The sequence below is a fragment of the Hemibagrus wyckioides genome, linkage group LG07 (genome assembly GCF_019097595.1).
Source record: "Hemibagrus wyckioides isolate EC202008001 linkage group LG07, SWU_Hwy_1.0, whole genome shotgun sequence".
NCBI lineage: Eukaryota > Metazoa > Chordata > Actinopteri > Siluriformes > Bagridae > Hemibagrus > Hemibagrus wyckioides.
In genome coordinates, this window is record NC_080716.1 from 12,937,818 (window position 1) to 12,954,769 (window position 16,952).

Below are 16,952 nucleotides of genomic sequence, written 5' to 3' on the forward strand. Positions count from 1 at the left end.
TTAATTTCATGGGATTCATTACACTAACAGTGTGTTGTGTCCTTTAGAAGAGGAGAGGTGTGTGCGGGGTACTGTTTTGAGCAGTGTCTTGTATGTGGCATGCAAATGTACCTGACACATTGGCACAGATATTCTTTACAAGAGCAGTAATCTAGTAATACTAGTTATGCAAAATATGATGGAACCATCGCAACTGGCCCACCTTTACAGGTACTCGGTCCTGCACCAACTGTGAGCCAGTAAGTAACATTTTGTTAAAAAAACTGGATACATGAGATAGATATGACAATTATTCAGTACTGACTTTTTTCCTACAGGAACATTGTGTAAATTTTCTTTTTGTGGTCTATAGAAGTTTTTACTTTGGATCTTAGAGTCATACAAAATAAGAGACCAACCCAGACATTATTAGTGTCTATGATAGCTTCTCTGAAATTGTGGCATACATGAACATTTTCTGTGGGCCTGTTATCATTTACAGAGAGCAAGTAGCAGCCTGCCTTTGGTTTGTTTCAGTCAGGATAAAGGTGAAGCTATATTAGGCCTATGGGTGAAACATGTTCTTTAAGTTTATTCATGTCAGCTGAAGTTCTCAACACTTGTTATATCACAGTGTTAGCAGGTGTGGAAATTTCCTGTGGCATTGAACTACTTTCGAACCTGAGGTGGGGTATATTAAAAATAAACCTGTATATTGATTATAGAGCACGGTGCAGGTGTCAAGTTTAGCCTTTATTTTGTAGCTCACTGGGTGTTGGATTGATGATCAGAAAGTTGCGAGTTCAAATCCCCACCCTTGAGAATGTGCCTCAATTCTAAACTGCTCAGTTGTAACGAATGAGGTAAGTGTAAGGACAGTGCCACGTTTTGGAGATAGACCTGATCAAGTTCCTGTAAGCCAAAATGTACAACACTAAATAACATCCACATTTATTTAGCTGTCACTCTGCCCAGGTAGGAGGAGCTAGATCAGTTCTGACTCCACCCCCTGAACTGTTGATTCCACAGTGAGGGCTTTTTAAGTAAGATTTTTTTAAAATGTGTAAACTCACCTACTTGGATTTAACGTCTACAAAAAAGTTATGATCTCATCTGAGAGAAAAACCTATTTAAAATAAGATCTAATATTCAGTAATAATAGTCAGTCACATTTCTGTAGCACTGCCAAGTTGCCACTGTCGGGCCCTTGAGCAAGGCCCTTAACCCTCTCTGCTCCAGGGATGCTGTATCATGGCTGACCCTGTGCTCTGACCCCAACCTCCAAGGCTGGGATATGCGAAGAAAGAATTTCACTGTGCTATAATGTATATGTGACAAATAAAGGCTATAAAAATGGTCTAATTGTATCACATCAATATTTTATCACCTAACCTAATTGAGAATTGGTGCTATTTATTTATTTATATTTAATCATCACATGGATTTGAGAGATTGGGTGTGTCACTGAATGTGTGCAAAATAGGTGAAATGGTTGATTTTCACATTTTTTCACTTGGAGACATCCCCCACCCCACAGCACCAACCATTTATTTTTCGTCTCTGTGCTCCTCCCCCTAGCAGACCTTTGCCCAGTTGGTTGCCTCATTTTAACTTTGCTAAATATTTACCTGCCTTTTCATGTGTCTGGTGTAAATGTGAACTCAGCTCTGATAAAGTGCTTGTGTTTTAAGAGGATAAGCTGCTACAAAATGTCTGACAGTCTTCGGCTTTTAGTGAAAAATGCCAAACAGGTGGTTATGGTGTGTAAAAATGGTGAACAGTTTCTGACCAAAGATGGAATGCAGAATCTGGCAATTCTTGAGAATGCAAGTGTGGTAATTGGACAGTAAGTGATTCCTGAAAGCATGAGTATATTTATGTAAGAATGTGTACACTTGCCTGGAATGAAAGTGTGCTCTGTTATGTTTGTGCATTGCCTGTGTCTATGTCTGTCTGTTCTAGTAATGGACTTATAGAAGCCGTGGGACCGACAGACTACATCGAATCCCACTACAGAGAAGCTGTGTTTGATAAAGTTTTGGATGCGACTGGCATGTGTGTTCTCCCTGGTAAGTACTCATTCTACTTTGTTAAATTTGTTAAATTACAGTGGTTTAGTGGTTAGCATGTTTACCTTGCACCTCTGGGAGGGCTGGGGTTAGAATCCTGCCCCCCCCATGCTTTGGAGGATTCCTCCCCCACTCTGAAGAAATGCAATTCAATGTAGCCTGATAGGCATCTGTGTGTTCTGTAGGCTGATTGGTGTCTGTAAACTGCATGTAGTGTGTGGTGTGAATGGGTGTGTGGTTATGCCCTGCATTCTGCCCTCCAGTGTATTACCCCTGCTTTGTGCCCAAATCCTTTGGAATAGGCTCCACGCTCCCTGTGACCCTGTGCAGGATAAGCTGTATAGATGGATAATATTAAGTCATCTAATTTTTTATTTCAGGGTTGGTTGATGCACACACTCATCCAGTTTGGGCTGGAGACAGAGTGCATGAGTTTGCAATGAAGGTAAACTTGTGGGTCATGGCACATGTTCACATGTGAAGATGTGGGTCATGGCATGCATACTAATATATTCTGTGTGTTTATGTGTAGTTAGCTGGAGCCACATACATGCAGGTGCATGAGGCTGGTGGGGGAATTCACTTCACTGTAACACACACACGTGCAACAGGTCCAGAAACTCTGCTGCAGGGGTTGAAGGGCAGACTGGAGCGTATGCTGAGAGCTGGAACTACACTGGTGGAGTGTAAGAGCGGTTATGGGCTGGAGCTTAATACCGAGCTCAAAATGTTGAATGTTATAGACGCAGCTAGGAAGACCATGCCTATCGGGATATCTTCAACATACTGCGGTGCACATGCAGTGCCCAGGTGAAAAGTTCTTTCTCATTATTGCTCACACACTGATCAGGCATAACATTATGAGCACATGGTAGGTGAAGTGAATAACACTGAGTATCTACTCATCATGGCACTTGTTAGGCACTTAGCGGGTGGGATTTATTAGGCTCAAAGTTGATGTGTTAGAAGCAGGGAAAATGGGCAAGCGTAAGGATTTGAGCGAGTTTGACAAGGACCAAATTGTGATGGCTAGATGACTGGATCAGAGCATCTCCAAAACTGCAGCTCTTGTGGGCTGTTCCCGGTCTGCAGTGGTCAGTATCTATCAAAAGTGGTCCAAGGAAGAAACAATGGTGAACTGGCGACAGGGTCATGGGCAGCCAAGGCTCATTGATGATTTGGCAGCAAAAGGGGGACCAACACAATATTAGGCAGGTGGTCATAATGGTCTGCCTGATCAGTGTATAGAGTAGTCATAGAGTAGTGGGGTGTTCCCGGTCTGCAGTGGTCAGTATCTATCAAAAGCATCCTTTAATTCCTGTAAGTTTTGGCAGCAAAAGTGGGGCCAACACAATATTAGGCATAATGTTATGCCTGATCGGTGTATACTGGCTCATGTTATACACAAAGCAGAAGCAGGTCAAATAAAGTGTTGAAACACAGAGGTCTTTTCATCTCATCTTTTCATCCTGTTCTTTATTTTCTTTCTGAACTGTGGTTCATGTGTTGACAGCTAGAATTGGATTAGGAACTGTTGATCTAATGCATAAAAAAACCCACACATAGTTTCTCTGTCACTTTCATATACTCACACACACTCTCTTGACTTCTGCTCATGTTTAGAGGGAAGACTATGGAGGAGGCAACTGAGGACATTCTCTCAGTGCAGCTGCCTGCAATACAAAAGCAGATTTCCGCAGGCAATCTGCAGGTGGACAACATTGACGTGTTTTGTGAGAAAGGGGTTTTTGATCTAAATTCCACACGCCAAATTCTCCAGGCTGGGAAAGACATAGGCCTTAACATCAACTTTCATGGAGATGAGCTGCATCCTATGAACTCTGCACAGGTGTGTACACATCCAGTAATATCTGTTTATCTATCTCTTTTATACCTCATATATTTAAAACTATGAGTGTTTATAGGTCAAAGAGATTCAACAAACACACTTCATGTGGCTCAAACCTACACATAATTAAAAGGAGTCATATAAGTTAGGTGCAAAGCAGAATCATTTCTTTTGTTATCCTACATTATGCTGTTGTTGCCATTGCTAATTAACAGGAATTATGGGAAAAGACTCACTGTAAATGGGGAGTTGAATATTAAGGGGAAAAATAGTTTTCAACTGTCTAGTTTAGTCTGTGTCTATAACTGCTTTTGATTCTTGTTCTTGGATGACAGGAGAGGAACCTCATCCATCACAAGCTTTGATGCTTTGTGTGTACTGAGATGCTTTTCTGCTTACCAAGGCTTAAATTCAACAACAATAAAACACATTGCCTTTTTGTCCTCACTCCTGATGTTAGCTTGGGGCAGAGCTTAGTGCTTTAGCCATAAGTCACCTAGAGGAAGTGACTGATGAGGGCATTGCCGCCATGGCAAGGGCAAAGACGTGTGCTGTCCTGCTGCCTACCACTGCCTACATTCTCAGGTAGAGGTTTATAGTAAAAACTGTCCTAAAAATGATCTGAACTACAAAAATAGATTGAAATCAAAATTTATATCATCCCTCAAACCAGGCTTCCACGTCCTCGGGCTAGAGATATGCTTGATGCTGGAGTTATTGTATCACTTGGAAGTGACTTTAATCCAAATGCGTACTGCTGCTCGATGGTAACGGACACATATATGTTTTAATGGTCTGTAGTTAAAATACTGTGTATTGTTTGTATGTGTGTAACATTTTATTTCTCGGTAGCCTATGGTGATGCACTTGGCCTGCGTGATGCTGAAAATGTCGATGACTGAAGCTCTGGCAGCTGCCACAATAAACGCAGCCTACGCTTTAAATCACTCACAGTCACATGGATCTTTGGAGCCTGGCAAACAAGGAGATCTTCTCATCATTAAAGCCCCACGGTACACACAATCAGCACACAAAATTCTTTAGATTACCTAAACTTAAGGCTATTAAATAAGCATGATTTGAGGCAGTTAGGTTCAAAAGCTTCATGCACTGTATACTACTTCCTCAGGTACTGTCACCTAGGGTGTAAGAGGTAGAGCTAGAGGTAAAACTTATAATAAATGTTAAATGGATCACCTCAGAGATGTGAAATTCCGACTCAAGTATTTTGAGTCATCAAAATTCTGTCTCATGGGATGAATAGTCTCATATTGTCTCACCATTTCTTTTTACTTTGTGCAGATGGGAACATCTTATCTACCAGTTTGGAAGCCACCAGGAGCTGGTGAGGTTTGTCATCATCAAAGGCAACATTGTTTATGAAAATGACAAGGTCTTGGATCTCTGAATGTAAATTGATTACACATTGATTTAATCAAAGAGAGTAAAAATGTATTAAACAATCTGCAGGAATAATCCTGACTGCTGTTATTAAGGTGCTATGAAGTCAAACATTAACCCCCTGAACAAAAAAATGTAGTAACATCCACCAATATGAGCAGCGTATACTACAATATCATGGCATGACTCTGAGGTTGCCTTTTGTGCTTCATGTCCAAGCAAAACAATACTAACTGCTCTCATGTTCCATTGACTGGACTGGTTTTAGTAAAGAAATGATAAATATGACTATTTTTTTTTTTGTCCAGGGGGCTTAATACACATCCTTTAGTGAAGATATAAATAATTGACATAAAATGGAGAAACAGAATTTCTTAGGAATAGTTCAATAACACCTAAGGCTATTTCTGTACTCAACAGATATACTAGCAATATTACTGTTAGTCAGTACACAGCAAGGTGTGTGAAAAATGGCAGATTAATACTTATCTTTCATTAATGCTTATCCAGAAATAGAAAACAGAATCATGAATCAAATGTATTTTATCTACATTTATATAAATAAATACTTTTAATGAACCTGTTGGATTTGAGAATAGTCAACACCTTTGTATGTGAAAAGGGTATTGTTCAGGAATAAAAATAAAAATTTTGTACATTCTTTTACAAAACCAAAAATGTCCAAGAAATTGGAGTGTGACACATTGCCTCTGTGCTTAAATTCTACAAAGGTCTTCAGCTGACCTTTAGCTTATGAGGATCTCAGCTTTAAATTTGTGTACAATCAGTTCCTCAGAGGAAAAGCACGGTTTAGGATGAGCTCTACTGTGTCTCCACCTAGCGCACATGCCTCCAGCACACACACCATCCTCTGATTCGTCAGCCGTGCTGCAGTGGCAATCAGATCAGCTGTGGGTGGAAAAGCAGAGAGGCTGTCATTAAAGAACCTTTGTGATTGTAATTCATGTTTACTTGCAAAGATATCGGTCAATCTGAATGAATTCATTTCCATCCTCATTTATATATACTCTAAACTCTAAAAGTACATTTTATAACTTGCACATTACATGAGGGCAGAGTAAAATGTATGTGTTCATGTGAAAAACATTAGCAGCAACTTTACAATAACAAGACGCATGCATGGACATCCTTGTAAAAAAGGCTCCTGACTCTTACACAACAGATTAGAAAAAGATTATGCGGAAAAAACATTGTCACCTCATTTACAGAGGAGTAATCCTCACTGAAATGGCTATGTGTACATAAGGCCATTACAGCCACATTTTATGAAAGTAACAGACAACGAATTTTGGTTTTGAGATAACAAGGAATAATGAAAGTTATGACTAGCAACATTCATAATTTTCTCCTATAAATATAACTAAATAGTCCTCAAAAACAACAAGCTCAGAACATTTGACAATACACACATCTCTAACAGGAGTTCAGGTTAATTAGTTTCTTAACACTAGAATAAAGATACACTGATCAGGCATAACATTATGACCACTGCCTACTATTGTGTCGGTCCCCGTTTTGCTGCCAAAACAGCCCTGACCCGTCTAGGTCCATGGACTCCACTAGATCCCTGAAGGTGTGCTGTGATATCTGGCACCAAGATGTTAGTAGCAGAACCTTTACATTCTGTAAGTTGTGATGTGGACCTTAAAGGATACTTAAAGGATACTTTTGATAGATACTGACCACTGCAGACCGGGAACACCCCACAAGAGCTGCAGTTTTGGAGATGCTCTGATCCAGTCGTCTAGCCATCACAATTTGTCCCTTGTAAAACTCACTCAAATCCTTACACTTGTCCATTTTTCCTGCTTCTAACACATCAACTTTGAGGACAAAGTGTTCACTTGCTGCCTAATATATCCCACCCACTAACAGGTGCCATGATGAGGAGATAATCAGTGTTATTCACTTCACCTGTAAGAGGTCATAATGTTATGCCTGATCCATGTATGTTTTGAATGAAGAATATAAAGCATTTTATAAGCTGGCCTGGATAAAGGGGTTATTTTTACCTGGGCTTGGAGGTGGAGCATGTGAAGAGAAGCCACCATGTGAAAGGACGGACTCCCATGTGTTGTCATGTGTCAGGGGGAGGGGCTTCCAGTGCAAATTCCCAGGAGTGGCAGGGAAAAAGATGACATCCAGCATCACTCCATCTGACAGAACTGCATAAATACACAAAAGCACAAATTCACATATATAATGTTGATTGATATGGGTCATGTGTGAAAACACATCTGTTTATCTTATCAATCCAACCTCTCACTGTTAAGGTGAAGTAACCAGTGTAACACTGGGCAGGGCTAAAGGATTCCAGCTCTCTGTGTGGGAGGACTTTGTGGAAACTGCTGGGCTGCAACCCCACAACCGCTGCTTGGACGTGTCGTCGTTCATAACAGAAGTGCCTCGGTAATGTCTCAGGGGCAACATGAACCATACCAAGGTGGAACTGCATAGGGCTACTGGGTGATGTGAAGAAATCTTCATCATCGTCTTCTTCATCCTCGTTGTCTCCAACCAGAAATTCCATAGCACCATCAAACAGAGAGAAATCTGCAGAAGGAATAAGACATTCCAAAATATAAGCTGCCCCAAACCAACTGCATTACTCCTTAATACAAACATTTCATTTCAAATTTTGAAATGAGATCATACGCTTATATACTTGCAATAATCAGAGACAATTGTGCTTCAACAAATTTCAGGTTTCTTTTCACATTTGGCCCTCAGACAGAATATGGCTGTTCACCTCTGCCTCATTTCCTTCCACGAGGCAAACAAACACTAGTTTCAACATGGTATTGTATTAGATGTGAAGGAGAGTTCCCTTGGGAAGCAGAGGGCTGTAATTTTAGCAGCTACTTCTAAAGCTTCTAAAAACAGTAAGATCTTTAATAAAAAGTGTGCATAGATCTCTCACCATTCTCTGTATCCTCTTCTGTTGATGATTGTTGAAAAGGTGGTGCCAACCTGCCAATAGTTGAAAAGAAACAGAAAAATCCAGAGCTTGCTTGCTTTCTTTCTCTTTCTCTCTCTCTCTCTCGTTCATACACATTACCTCTTCCTGGGGGTGCTGCTGGAAGCGCCAGTGGTAAATAGCAATTTCCTCTTTGTTGGAGTTCTAAAAGGGTCGGACCTGCAATATAAACAGTGTAGCTATCACAAGGCTGATACAAGACACATTATGGACAAATACACAAGAAACAAACACAAACCCTTCTCTTTGTCTTGCCACTCTAGGACTAATTTGAGCTGTTAGTGTGTCTGTATTCTGCATCCTCCCCATTTCCTGAAAGAAAGAAAGAGGAAGATTTTTAGCATAACCCATATATGTGAGAAATTCCTGATGCTGTGTGTGTTTGTACCCGTCTGCTGTGGTAAGACGCTGCCGTGATGGTGCACTGAACAACGAAGCGTTTTCTCTCTCTGTAGTGTAGCCTGTCACACTGGAGCTTCATTTCTCCTCCACTGATCAGACCTGCCTCACCTGAACAATACAAACACACAATTTCAATGTTAAGTGTTCTTCAAAGAGGACAAAGTGCTGCCAGTGTACTGTCATTCTATATTCCATTGATTCCATTGAAAGAAAAGAAAGTGTAGAACTACTTTTGACGTTTTTGTTGCCATATTCTTTCTCTCTTAGCAAGTATACCCATACTCACAGTGCATTCAGAAACTGCTTTCTCTTTTTTTATCCTTGGGTATGGAATGACCTTAGAAAAATACAATTACCTTATGAACACTCCCTTCTTTTAGTACTTTTAAAGGTCTTTTACAAACTTCCCTAAAGGAAACATGTTGCTGTTTTACATCATTCCTGGCCTGAGGCGAAATGTGTTCTGGATATCACTGCAATGGCCCCTGAGTCTTCCCCTTTACCCCCATTTCTCCTGTGTTGTTTTATGTATTGTATATACTGATCAGGCATAACATTATGAGCAGTGACAGGTGAAGTGAATAACACTGATTATCTCCTCATCATGGCACCTGTTAGTGGGTGGGATACATTAGGCAGCAAGTGAACATCCTCAAAGTTGATGTGTTAGAAGCAGGAGAAATGGGCAAGCGTAAGGATTTTGACAAGGGCCAACTTCTGATGGCTAGACGACTGGATCAGAGCATCTCCAAAACTGCAGCTCTTGTGGGGTGTTCCCAGTCTGCAGTGGTCAGTATCTATCAAAAGTGGTCCAAGAAAGGTACAGTTGCGAACCGGTGACAGGGTCATGGCCGGCCAAGGCTCATTGATGCATGTGGGGAGCGAAGGTTGGCCCGTGTGATCCGATCCAACAGACGAGATACTGTTGCTCAAATTGCTGAAGAAGTTAATGCTGGTTCTGATAGAAAGGTGTCAGAATACACCATGCATGACGGGTCAGGGCTGCTGTAGCAGCAAAATAGGGACCAACACAATATTACGCAGGTGGTCATAATGTTATGCCTGATTGGTGTATGATTTAAGGTGTGAAAATGCAAAAATGTTTTGCTGCCATCTTGAATAGGACTCCCTGGTACAACAGCTCTTGTATCTTAGTGGGACTTTCCTGGCTAAATAAAGGATAAATAAATATCTGACCCCATGTTCTCAAGGGACATGTGTTCTTAATGCATATAAAATATTAAATGAATCTGCACGGAACATCATTTACATCGAGACAACAGCATTGTCTCACACAAGGCAGAGGTAATCAACACACAGGATAATTAGAGACAAAAAGTCGTATGTGACGTATCATTGAAAGTATTCTAATTCTAATCACTGACAATATTTATAATAATACAGTCTATAGGCTAATAATCTTGTCCATGTCAATCTAATCCCCAATGCTTGGACTGGAATTGCTGAAAGGCTGGACTATGAGTATCTGTACTGTAGCTAATATTAAACAAACAATCTAGACCAGGGGTGTCCAATCTTATCCAGAAGTGTGGCTTCTGCTCGGTTGGAATGAAAGCCTGCACCCACACCGGCCCTTTGCGGATAAGATTGGACACCCCTGATCTAGACTGTCAATTTAAGGTAAAGAAAGTAGCCCACCTTGCACTGGAGTTAATTTCATATTTTATTACCGTGTCTGCTTTCCATAAAGCCTTGTAGAGAAACAGGCAGGGGAGGATAACTGAAGTATCCTCCCATTACAGCCCTCTCCAGCATGTTGGCCTCATCCACTTGTTTCAACCACTGCAGGAATTGTCTGACTGGACGGATCCCTCTGTATGGCATTGCAGAGTGGGAGCTGGTGCCTGTGTGCCATCAGACAATCAGAGCTCAGAAAAGCAAATGCTTTTGAATAGCTAGATGGTTGAGAGAGAGAGTGAGTGCGAGAGAGAGAGTGCATGTGTGTGTGTGCTACCTGTGCAGTACACCTGGGTAAATGAAGTGTTGCTCAGATAGTCAATGGTTGTAGCACTGCCAACTGTATTCCTTATTAGCTTGAGCCTAGTACAAACAATGAGTGCCACTGAGAATGAAAAGAGAAAAAGATTATAAAGATATTAGTTTTGCATTATATTAAAAAATGTGGCTAGAACAAATCTTACTTGGTTGGATTCGGCTTTGGATGTCTGGCTGTGATGTTGAAAAAAGCTTGATGGTGACTGGTTGATCTGTGGTCCCATCTTCCAACTGGAGCCAGCGGTACTCTTCAAATTCGGACCTCCGTCCATCTTAAAACAAAACAAAACCAAACAAAGGACTTGAGAGTAGAGAAATGGCTGTCTATTTAATACACACTGTGCTATGCTACTTCAACAAAAACACACGCCTGATTATTTTCACTTCGTTCGTAGAGTGATGTATGTGTAGTGCTGTCTCACCCTTACTTCTGATACGTTCTTGCCGCCCCACAAAAACAACCACACCAATAACATCACAGATGGTGCCAGGAGGAGAAGTTTGTAGCTCATTTCTGCAGAAGACATGAAGCACAGTGAACATACAGGTGCACAAAATAACAACCAAGGAACAATGAATATACACCATGTTGCCAAACGTATGGACATCTGACCGATCATCCCTAGATCCCTAGCTCCCTGGCTGAAGATCACATTCCAGATTTAGTCCTCTATTTGCTGCTATAATAACCTCTCCTCATCTAGGAAGGCTTTCCACTAGATTTTGGAATGTGGCATTTATCCACCAGAGCATTAGTAATATTTTAGTCAACTTTGTGGCAGGGGAGGGCATCCAAGGTGATACAAAGGTGATAAAGTGGTAAGGTGTCCCACAAACTTTTGCTCAAATCATCTTTATAAGACAAGAGATAACAGAGATTTGAAAAAGTCAAATATTCAGTGGTCAGAAGGCAGGTGGGTGTATCAGACACTGTAAAAATATTACATTTGCATCAGGAAAGAGGAACAGAGATTACAGAGAAACACAGACACAAGTGATATTTCAGTAATATTACTTAAACAACTTCTGTAATTAAAATATTTATCAGTGACTCACTTTGTTTCTAAATTGTCAAACACAGAATTTCAACACAGAATTTGCACAATTTTATGTTAATTTATCAAAATTTTACACTAATATATTTCATGGTAAAGTGCAAACAGAGTAATCATTTTATCAGTACTACAAAACTGCCAAAAAATTCACACACACACAACTTTGTGATAAAAAACCTGAACACATTGTGCTTTGCAAAGCAGTGAAATAAAAAAAACAAACAAAAAAACAGTGTATAATCTTGGAAAATATGACTAAATGTAATTAAGAATTTATGGTGATTGTTCTCTTATAAGAAGCACAATGTGATTGCTACTAGACAAACTGCAGGTTTGTGGTGGTGAAAGGCACATCTGCTGCAGTCATAGGCATGTATGATGAATATCTTTCAATGCTTTTATGAAGTTATAATATATAATATATATTATATATATAATATATATAATAATAATATACTCTCTAATACATATAATAGAGTGAATGGGTGATCTAAAGCTTGCAGAGTGGGTGCAGGTACTGCTCGACTACTCATACCAGCTCTCAGGGTACAAGGAAGGTATGCATCAAGTCTCTTCTCTGTCCTGTCCTTGAATAAACCTCCTGTAGATGTCTGAACAACGTCACTGGCTGTCTTCCAAATGTTCAGTTTATATGCATGGTTTTTTTTTTTTTTTTTTTTTTTTACTATATTACCTCACAACTGTCTGTCCAAACTGATGGTATTCTTAGTCCATGACCTAGTCTCAGTATTAGGCTGTATTTATTGACAGAGACTTCAAAGTACTTCTGTTAGTCGCTCTGAATAAGGTTTTCTGCCAAATGCCATAAATGTCTTTACAAAAAAAGCTTCAAATAAATAAATAAATAAATAAATAAATAAATAAATAAATAAATAAATAAATAAATAAATGCGGTGTACCCGCTGAGGAAGTTATGTGGCAGGTCTGGTAAGCCCCACTCTGGTGAAACTTGCTGCTTTGCGATGATGGCAACTTTAGCAGCAGGATTCCTAGAGTTTAGACTGATCTCTGATGGAAAAGGAAAGAAACAAAGAGAGGTTACAATGCTAGGAAAGCCAAATACTAAAAATCAGAAAGCAGTGAACAAGTGCCTGAATGGGATTTTTTTTTTACACTTGCGACAATTATACTTGGGTGGGTGGAAAACAATTTCAGAGGAGAGGCTTGAATAGCAGAGCCCTGTTCTCTGGTATGGTGAATGCAGTTGAATGAATTGTATCTATGATATACACTGATGAGAACAGTAGCAGGGATTATGTGGGATGTTTCTTTATACCAATATTCGGTCCTGCATCTTCTCCGCTGCGGCTGCTGTAGCTGTCCTTCACTCTGTACCGACTCAGTCTTAAAACGTGACCAGGCTGCAGACACCGGTACCAGTCTAAGCATACACTGTTCCACAGAACCACACGCACACTCATGGAGCCGTCGCCAACCTGTAGCTCGGCCTGTCACAGACAGAAGAGGTAAACTATGAGTTAGAAGCAGGAAAGAGTAAATCCGATGTTTCATGTCAACTCATAATCATAACCTCTGACCTTGTATGGACATTCACAGCTCTGATCTGCTTTCCCATAATAAATCAACCTGGATTTGTGCAGAATCCGCACACACAGAGCTCCTCTGCGACGCAGAGAGCCACTAAGGAAGCGACGACGGAGCTCTGCTAGAGACACTACGGGCTGTGCATCTGTTCAAAAGGCAAATGAATTAACTGAACATTAACAACATTAATTACTTTGCAACACAACAACACACTGGATTAACAAAAAGCATCATGTGGAAAAAAGAAAAATACCCTATCCCTATTACACTCCTTTGCAATTTCTTTTGGCTGAACCCCAAATAGCTTTCCACACAACTACTGACTGAAGTCCTGGTAATACCCATGAGTGGAAAGTGAACACCAGATATGTGAAGGAAAGGCCAGTATATGCAAAGCAGTGATACTGTGTGTTGTGTTATTACAAGTGCAATAAACTGAGCAGTAAAAGTAACAGTAATGTAATTTATTGCACACTTAAAATTTAGTTAAGTCATCTAAATCGATTTTCTTGTAAATAATTATTATGAAAATGAAGTACATCTTCAAATTTGGCACAGAAACCCATGCACTAGTCTCTCACAATGAACATAGTGTGGATGTGCATGGACTTCCATTTACATTTATTCATTTATCAGATGCCTTTATGCTAAGCAAATGAACTTACAAGTTATGGGTGGATCTTCTTTTTATACTGGGGTTTATTTCATGCAATTTATTATCACTGCATTCGTCCCATTCCATCTGTCAAAACAGTGTTTCATGAATGCAGTGAGTAGGAATGTGAACCTCAAAAGTATTAGCTGAAAATATACTTAAATAACCAACTGAATGAAAAGAAATGAACTGTACTATTAAACTAACATCTCTTTTACATCTCTGCAGCTGGAGTAATGGTTCAGTTACTGGTTCAAAACATAACAGTGTGTCTACTGGAATAGTCATTCCCCTTCCCCCTTCCTGTTCCAACATGGCTGCACACCAGTGCACAAAGCAAGGTCCATAAAGACATGGATGAGCAAGTTTGGTGTGGAGTCTTGACCTCAACCTGACAGAACACCATTGGGATGAATTAGAACGGAGACTGTGAGCCAGGCCTTTTCCTCCATGTCTTTATGGACCTTGCTTTGTGCACTGGTGTGCAGTCGTGTTGGAACAGGAAGGGATCATCTCCAGACTGTTCCCACAAAGTTGGGAGCATGAAATTGTCCAAAATGTCTGGGTATGCTGAAGTCTTAAGGAGTTCCTTTCACTGGAACTAACGGGCCCTGAATTCAGTGATTTGGAGGGGGGTCCCAAAACTTTTGGCAATATAGTGTATCTAGTGCGGGGGTCAGTGGAATTGATGATTGAGACTCTCTGCTCTGTTTGTGGTGGAGAAGTGATAAACTGTGGATGAGTGCAGATGCACTAAAGTGACCTATTATGCTTGGGTTTCCAGATAAAAGTGTCGCTTCAATATAATGTGTGTCCACAATAAAAGCACCTTATTTGGGGGAAATTATCCGTTGTTTGAGAAGCTGAGATGATCAGTTACCTTCCACAACATCCTCTTCCTCAGAGTCCTCCAGGCCGGTCTCAGAGGGAGGTGTGTACCTCCATGTCTCCCCACTGAAATCGTGATTATTCCACAGGGGGAGGTAAGTACTCCTGCGGGCTCTAAGCGGGACAAGGCTCGGCTCGTCGGTCATCACCCACGGCAGTGAGTCCACATTAACAGAGAACAGGGAGAGGAGAGCAGCGTCGCTCCTGCCTGAACTGTCCACATCCAGGCTACGGATATGAAATGTCCTGCTGTTCACTTCACCTTCATTACTTGCCGAGAACACAACATTTCTCACCACACTTCCGCAGCAGAGTTTATTTCTGTGAATCAGTCTGTTCAGGCTGGGGTCCAGAGACACTCTCACTCTGCAGTCTCCGTCTGTAACAGTAGCATCATACAGACTGTCCGCCATAGAAATACTGTCTGGGAAATACACGGCGAAATTCGGGTCTCTTCCGTAGCGCTCAAGAGAAATAAAATATAGCGGCTCTGCTTGGGTTTTGACTCTGGGAGACCCAGACGGATTCGTCAAGAGTTTATTTAGACTTCTTTGAAGCCCACAGTGCCCGGAGCAGCTTGACGGAGCGGCCATTTTACTTACACGATAATAACAAAGCAGGGCATGATGGGAAATGGAGTCAGGCGCCTGCACGCGCATATAACCACAGCGTTCCTTGGATAACAGAAGCAGCGTTTTCTCTTCTTCTTCTTAAATTTATTAAATAATCAGTTATCTTATAGGTCCAGCAGTTTGCTTGCCATGTCTCACATCTTTGCATATCTCAGTGGCATTTATTATAAATGCATAAAGCAAAAAAATTCCCGCAGTAATTAAGTGTAGGCGTGTTTGCGTGCTGTAACTATGGATGCTGAAGACAAGAGACAGGACGCAGAAACAGCACTAATGGCAAAGCTGTGCTAAATAATAATAATAATAATAATAATAATAATAATAATAATAATAATAATAATTACATTAAAAACCCATTTGTCACTGCCTCTTTACTCTTTCAAGAAAAATATATATAGCCTATACCCAGACGGACACCCAGAAATTCAACAATGCGGGCAATTAACAGAACTGGAAAAAACAAAACAGTAAGCCTTTCTGCTTTATTACTTATTACCCAAATAAATAAAAGATATAGCCTAATTTTTTATTTTATTTTATTTTGTATTCAGCATAGGCTAGACTGTATTTCTTATATAGACCTTATTATTTTATTATCATTAATATTACTGTAACAAAGTTGATAACTTTATGTAAAAACATGTTGGTGTGACTTTCTTTCACTCCATACAGAATCATAAAGGTGTATCCTTTCCACCCATTTCCAACGGTCCTGTTAAACCTCAACTACATGTGAGTTCTTTCTTTCTTTCTTTCTTTCTTTCTTTCTTTCTTTCTTTCTTTCTTTCTTTCTTTCTCTCTCTCTCTCTCTCTCTCTCTCTCTCTCTCAAGCACCTTAAACCTAAATCAGTGCATTGTGTGTTTTCTTCTCCCATAATAATCATGATCTTAATGATCTTATTAATCATAATTAAATTATTATTATTATTAATAATAATTACATTATAATTAATAAGATCATTAAGATCATGATTATTTTTTTATTATTTTATATTATTTTGATTATTTTATCACAATTTGTTGAACTACTTGAGAATCCTCACTGAAAAATTATTAAAAAAGCATTATAGGAGGCTAACTGCTTCTCACAGACGTCAAAAGATTTTCTTCTCCCAGGGTTGAAATGATTATAAACTTTTTAATAGGACAATCACGAACAAGATATAGGACCAGAAACACCTGATTTACCAAGACTAATTAATAACATTAAAGTTATTGAACAATATTAGTTTATAGGTATATTTAGATGTTGTAGCACATTGTGTTTACATGAATGTCTTATATAAACAGAAACTGATCTCAACGTATCAGGTCACTCCTTATTCAAAACTGAGTGTGGAGATCGATCAGAAAGTCACTGCCTACCTCAAAGTAAGCACTCTTTAAAAAATGTAACACTTTATTATTTGTTAATGTACCAAAGATCAGTATGGGATATCAAT

General features: G+C 39.9%; 2 protein-coding genes and 1 long non-coding RNA gene across 3 annotated transcripts; 2 read left to right on the forward strand and 1 right to left on the reverse strand.

Moving 5' to 3' along the window:
• Positions 1-1,618: 1,618 nt before the first annotated feature.
• amdhd1 (amidohydrolase domain containing 1) lies at positions 1,619-5,877 on the forward strand. Its single transcript, XM_058395759.1, has 9 exons — positions 1,619-1,825; positions 1,942-2,048; positions 2,429-2,493; positions 2,581-2,858; positions 3,672-3,897; positions 4,358-4,482; positions 4,571-4,664; positions 4,750-4,910; positions 5,200-5,877. The coding sequence occupies exons 1-9, from the start codon at positions 1,689-1,691 to the stop codon at positions 5,303-5,305; spliced, it is 1,299 nt and encodes a 432-aa protein (XP_058251742.1). The 5' UTR covers positions 1,619-1,688; the 3' UTR covers positions 5,306-5,877.
• Positions 5,313-15,483, reverse strand: si:ch73-71d17.2 (RPA-related protein RADX). Its single transcript, XM_058395758.1, has 15 exons — positions 14,871-15,483; positions 13,329-13,480; positions 13,067-13,238; positions 12,690-12,798; positions 11,137-11,228; positions 10,861-10,986; positions 10,674-10,781; positions 10,390-10,563; positions 8,685-8,806; positions 8,535-8,608; positions 8,378-8,455; positions 8,240-8,289; positions 7,579-7,872; positions 7,332-7,484; positions 5,313-6,207 (listed from the first exon to the last, which is right to left on the reverse strand). The coding sequence occupies exons 1-15, from the start codon at positions 15,469-15,471 to the stop codon at positions 6,083-6,085; spliced, it is 2,430 nt and encodes an 809-aa protein (XP_058251741.1). The 5' UTR covers positions 15,472-15,483; the 3' UTR covers positions 5,313-6,082.
• A 329-nt stretch (positions 15,484-15,812) lies between these two features.
• On the forward strand, positions 15,813-16,881 carry LOC131355862 (uncharacterized). Its single transcript, XR_009204955.1, has 3 exons — positions 15,813-15,977; positions 16,183-16,242; positions 16,801-16,881. It is a non-coding gene; the product is annotated as an uncharacterized LOC131355862 (long non-coding RNA).
• The last annotated feature ends 71 nt before the right edge of the window (positions 16,882-16,952 follow it).